The sequence below is a fragment of the Meriones unguiculatus genome, chromosome 6 (assembly GCF_030254825.1).
Source record: "Meriones unguiculatus strain TT.TT164.6M chromosome 6, Bangor_MerUng_6.1, whole genome shotgun sequence".
NCBI classification, from domain to species: Eukaryota; Metazoa; Chordata; class Mammalia; order Rodentia; family Muridae; genus Meriones; species Meriones unguiculatus.
Window position 1 is genome coordinate 31,711,679 of NC_083354.1, and position 5,275 is coordinate 31,716,953.

At 56.7% G+C, this 5,275-nt stretch overlaps 1 protein-coding gene across 1 annotated transcript; it reads left to right on the forward strand.

Annotated features, from left to right (window-relative positions):
• Positions 1 to 580: 580 nt before the first annotated feature.
• On the forward strand, positions 581 to 5,043 carry Cck (cholecystokinin). Its single transcript, XM_021647401.2, has 4 exons — positions 581 to 1,192; positions 1,267 to 1,340; positions 2,115 to 2,330; positions 4,675 to 5,043. The coding sequence occupies exons 3-4, from the start codon at positions 2,117 to 2,119 to the stop codon at positions 4,806 to 4,808; spliced, it is 348 nt and encodes a 115-aa protein (XP_021503076.1). The 5' UTR covers positions 581 to 1,192; positions 1,267 to 1,340; positions 2,115 to 2,116; the 3' UTR covers positions 4,809 to 5,043.
• The last annotated feature ends 232 nt before the right edge of the window (positions 5,044 to 5,275 follow it).

Here is a 5,275-nt window from a genome sequence, read left to right on the forward strand (position 1 = left end):
CTAACAGAGGGCTGATATCCAGAATATATTAAGAAAGAACTCCAGAAGTTAAACAGCAGCAAATCAAGTAATCTAATTAAAAAATGGGGTACAGAGCGAAACAGAGAATTCTATGTAGAGGAATATCAAATGGCAGAGAAACACTTAAGGAAATGCTCAACATCCTTAGTCATCAGGGAAATGCAAATCAAAACGACTCTGAGATTTCACCTTACACCCATCGGAATGCCTAAGATCAAACACATGCTGGCAAGGATGTGGAGAAAGGGAACCCTCCTCCGTTGCTCATGAGAATGTAAACTTGTACAGCCGCTTTGGAAATCAGTCTGGTGCTTTCTCAGACACGTGGTGAGAATCTTTATCCCAGCCAAGGTCCTCATCTCCCAGCAGAACTCTAGAGGGGTCCGACTGAAAAAGGCGATCGTGAGCTCCCTGGGAAGGTGCGAGCCGCGGGGAGGGCTCAGCCAGCCAGAACTGGGGGAAGGGGGGCTAGGGGGGGGCCTGAGGCACCCTCTGGCGCCACTTGGCGACCAGTAGCATCAGCAGATGTGGGCACTGGGAACTCGTCTTGGGAAGAAACCTTTTCCAAAGGCTTCTTCCCTGCAAAGGCAGGAGGTGCACGCAGATCTTAGAAGTCTGTAAAAAACAAAAATAAAAATGGACCTAGGAGGCCAGCTGTGATCGGCTTCGGAGAAACTGAGAGCCGACCCCTCTCGCTCACGCGTGGGGACGCACTCAGGTCTGAAATTGGCCCCAGAGAGCAAGCCAGAATTACACTTGCTGTGAGGGTCCCCCAGACTCCTTGAAGGACCATTTGATCCCCAAAACTCGCTGAAGGTGGCCAGAGTCTCTGGTCCAGAGAAAACTCCTGCCCCCCATCCAGGAGGGGACACCCGGCCTGAGGCGCCTCCTGGGGAGGCAGCGGGCAGGTGGAGAGGAAGCTCTTTAGATAAGGAGGTGCCCCGTGGAAAGCGCCCCGCCCGGGCTGTGCTGGGTCGCTGGGTCGGCTCCCTCCTCGGGGTCCCGGCTGTCGCCTTCGGAGCACGTGTCCTCCCCTGCGTCAGCGCTGGGTAAACAGATGACTGGCTCCGCGCCGGGCGGGGCTATTTAAGAGCCGGCCGCCCTCCCGCCCTGAACTTGCTGGCCTGCAGCCTGCGCCGCCGGAAACCCGGAGCGGAGTCCGCATCCACAGGTAAGCAGGTGTCCCCGCAGCAGGAGCGGGAAGGACCGCCCGCGGCGCTGCAGCCTTGACGGTTCTGCTTTCAGTGCCTTCCCTCCCTCGGCGGCTGGAAAGGTTTCCCGGAGCCGGAGGCACCAGCGCTGGACCTGAGACCGTCTCGGTGGGTACCGCGGGGTCTTGTCGTTCTGCTCTCTGTGCGTGCCAAAGCTGGGGTTGCTTTCCCAGGCTTCCCCTGCTGTTCGCAGACTTTGCAGTCATTTAAAAGAAAATACCAGGAGCTTTTAAGACTTATGCCCATTTTCTAAATGCTGCAAACACACACTCTCACACACACAAACGCAGGGCTGTGGGGACAGAAATACAGCGCTTTGAGACGGGTCTCATCTGCTCCGCTCTCAAATGCGGTGGGGCTTTGGCCACTGAGCACAGGCACAGATTTCTGGGGTTTGCTCTACAGAGGTTTTTGTTCGCTCCCATTTAACGCCGAGGAATCTCGATCAATGCAGCTTCCCTTTACGCGCCCAAACTCTACACTGCACTTCCCATTGTCTCCCGTTTATCAGCGCAGCGGATGAATGCCACCTCCCGCGTTTCTCTCCTGGACTGTCTACACACACACACACACACACACACACACACTTCACTCTGCTTTAGAGAGAAGCTGCAAAGCCGTCCTCGAACTTCAGGAAAGCAGGAGGAGGCACTGCCTCTGACTGGGCAGAAAATTCGGGTCTCTGTGGGATCCTAAACCCTCGGTGTGGATAACACAGAAGCCGGGCACAGCGTCCCGAGGCGCGCGGTGGCCGGGGCGCAGCGAGGACTCCCTGGCTAGCGTGAGCCAGCCTGGCGCGGCTGCGGCCCCGCGCTCGGCCTCGGCTCTGGGGCGGGACGTCGGGCTCTGGCTCACCGCGCTCGCCTTCTTCGCTCCCCACAGCCATGAAGGGCAGCGTGCGTCTGTGCGTGCTGATGGCAGTCCTGGCCGCGGGCGCCCTGGCGCAGCCGGTGGCCCGAGCAGCAGCCGCGGAGCCTGCGGGGCGGCGGGCGGAGGAGGCGCCCCGAAGGCAGCTGAGGGCCGTGCCCAGGACGGACGGCGAGCCGCGGGCACGCCTGGGCGCCCTGCTGGCGCGGTACATCCAGCAGGTCCGCAAAGGTAAGGACGCCGCCCCGGCTCTGCTGCCGCGGCCCCGGCCTCGCTGCGCCGCGCAGCGCGGTGGGCTCGGTGTCCGCAGCACCCCGGAGCGGAGGTGGCCAACCCCGTGGCGAAGGGCACCGTGTCGGGGCTGAAGTCTAACGGCATTTTAAGATAACATTAAAAAATAATTGAGTACTGGTAAGATCTGCCTATGCCCTCCACCGTCTGCGCATCGGGACTCGGGGCCACCCAGACACTGGGCCGTGGAACCCTCGGGCAGGAAGTGGATCTGTGCTGGGATCTGCGAAAAGCAGTAGGCATTTGAGCACAGAGCAGAAGGGAAGGGTCGGAGGGCCAGCAGCAGCCCGCACTCTCTTGGCCACACCTATCCGTAGAGGCTGGAAGGGTCTCCGGCGCTGTGCTGTGCGCGCGGGGCTTCTCAGCGTGGAAAGGCTTCCCTCGCGAATCCCGAGGCCGGCAGCAGCGTGCCCTGCGGTTGAGTGGTTCTTCCCTGCGCAGGGGCCTCTCCCCTGCGAGATGTAGGAGATGAGGGCGGAGCGACCCAGACCCCCTCCTGGCTCTGGGGTTCCCAGAGCGGCTCTCAGGACAGCTGTCATCTCTGACTTTATCCGCAGCAGCTCATGGTGACCTCTGGCTGGGTGTGTTAACCTCGACCGGCAGAACTGGATTAGAATGTGGGTGGTGGGCTCCTTTCTGTGCGGGTCACTGACCCACCTTGCCCTGCCTGCCTCTGGCTTGACCACTGAGGGCAAACTGGACAGCTTGGTTGGGTCTCTTAGAGTTACACATAAAGATGAGACCAGGGGACTTAAGGGGAATCAAGAGATTTCTTATTTTTCTTCTTGTTTGGGAACTCACCCCACAGCCACCCCTTTCTAGGTTATTTTCCTGCTAATTCAACAGAGAGAAGGAGGGAGGGAGAGATTAGCTAGATAGATGATGGATGGATAGATAGATAGATAGATGATGGATAGATAGATGATGGATGGATAGATAGATGGATGATGGATGGGCAGATAGATGATGGATGGGCAGATAGATGATGGATGGATAGACAGATGATGGATAGATGATGATAGATAGATGTGGATGGGTGAATAGATGATGGATGGATAGATGATGGATGGATAATGATAGATAGATAGATAGATAGATAGATAGATAGATAGATAGATAGATAGGAGATAGTGATAAAACCTGGAAACATGGGATGCCCTCCCTATTCCTTCTGACTGGCTGTCTCTCGTGTAGGACCCGCCCTCTGTGGTGGCCACCAGTAGAGCCTCCTGAAGAGTTCTAGACTTTTCACTCTAGAGCCCTTGGCTCAAGTTTAGGACTATCCCAGACAGTTATAGTAACAGAAAGCCTGGTTGCTGAGTTATTGCCGAGAACCAGCATGTGACACTGGTTTTTCCAGCAGAGCTCTTAGCAGGAAGCTCCTCCTCCCTCTCTTCCCGAGCCCAGGAAGCAGCAGCCATCCTTTAAAAGTTTGCTCGCCCACACCTAAGGAGTATTCTTCAGGTTGTTATTTCAAATTAATAATTTGTAATCTAAACAATATTTTCTCTTGTTTTATGAGACAGGATTTCTCTGTATAGCCCTGGCTGTCCTGGTCTCACTCTGCAGACCAGGATGGCCCCAAACATCCACCTGCCTCTGCCTCCGCCTCCCAAGTGCTGGGATCACAGGCGTGCGCCACCCCTGCTTGGCAACAGTATTCACATAGAAAGAGAACTTGATTCCATTGTTATTTGATATTTATTGGTGGTGGTGTGCCATGGTGGTCCCTCAGAGCTCAGGGATAGTCCACAGGAGTCTGCTCTATTCTTCCACTGTGTGGTCCAGCGACTCAAACTGGCCTTGTCGGCTTAGCAATGAGCATCTTTACGCCCTGGGCCATCTGACTGGTCCTGGTTCTTATAAAAGAAAAAAAAAATATTTTTTTCCTTCTTTCTGTGCATGGGTGCATGGGTGCATGCGTGTGTGTGTGTGTGTGTGTGTGTGTGTGCGTGTGTAATGGTACAGTGCACATGTGACGCTCAGAGGACAGCCTGGGGTGCTAGCTGCTCCTCAGCCTGGGGTGCTAGCTGCTCCTTGCCTTCCACCTGGTTTGAGGCAGACTCTTATCGTGCGCCTCACACTCCAGGCCGAGCCCAGCCAGTGAGCTGTCTCAGTAAGATGGGAAAGCGGCTGAGGCACACCCAGATGTCCGCGTGCATGCGTATATCCTGTGTGCACACCACTCGAGAGCGTGCGTGCCTGTGCGCGTGTACAGACACACACACACACACACCAGATTCCCCGATCTAAGGCTCTCATCTCCCTTCTGTCTTGCCTGCAGCTCCTTCTGGCCGTGTGTCCGTTCTTAAGAACCTGCAGAGCCTGGACCCCAGCCACAGGATAAGCGACCGGGACTACATGGGTTGGATGGATTTCGGCCGGCGCAGCGCCGAGGACTACGAGTACCCGTCGTAGTGTGCCAGCCCCTCAGCCCCGCTTGGAGGAGGCGGGATGAGGAGACGGCCACGCCCCCTGTCTCTGCTGCTCCACTGTCTATTTATTCAGTTCCCCGCGTGAAACCTGTCTGTTCAGAGTGTGCAACACAGCCATACACCTCAGCCCAGCCTCGCGGCCGGGGGCACTGTGCTCCTGCAGTGACTCCCAGGCCTAATGTTGCAACGCTATTAAAGAGATTTCCTTCTGCCCCTCATTCACTGTGTCCTCTGAGGGTCCCCAGAATGGTGCAGGAGGGGGTCGGTACGGTGGCCGCAGGCGAATGCTCGCGGTAGCCGGTTCCGGAAACAGTTTCTGTGACATGACTACAGGGCGTGAGTCGGCCTTTCCACCAAGTCAAGGCGGCTTGGGGAAGTGTCCCTGCGACAGCTCCAGGGCCCAGCCCTGCTGTACTGATCCCTGATCTCTCCTGAGAGGCAGCCCCACCC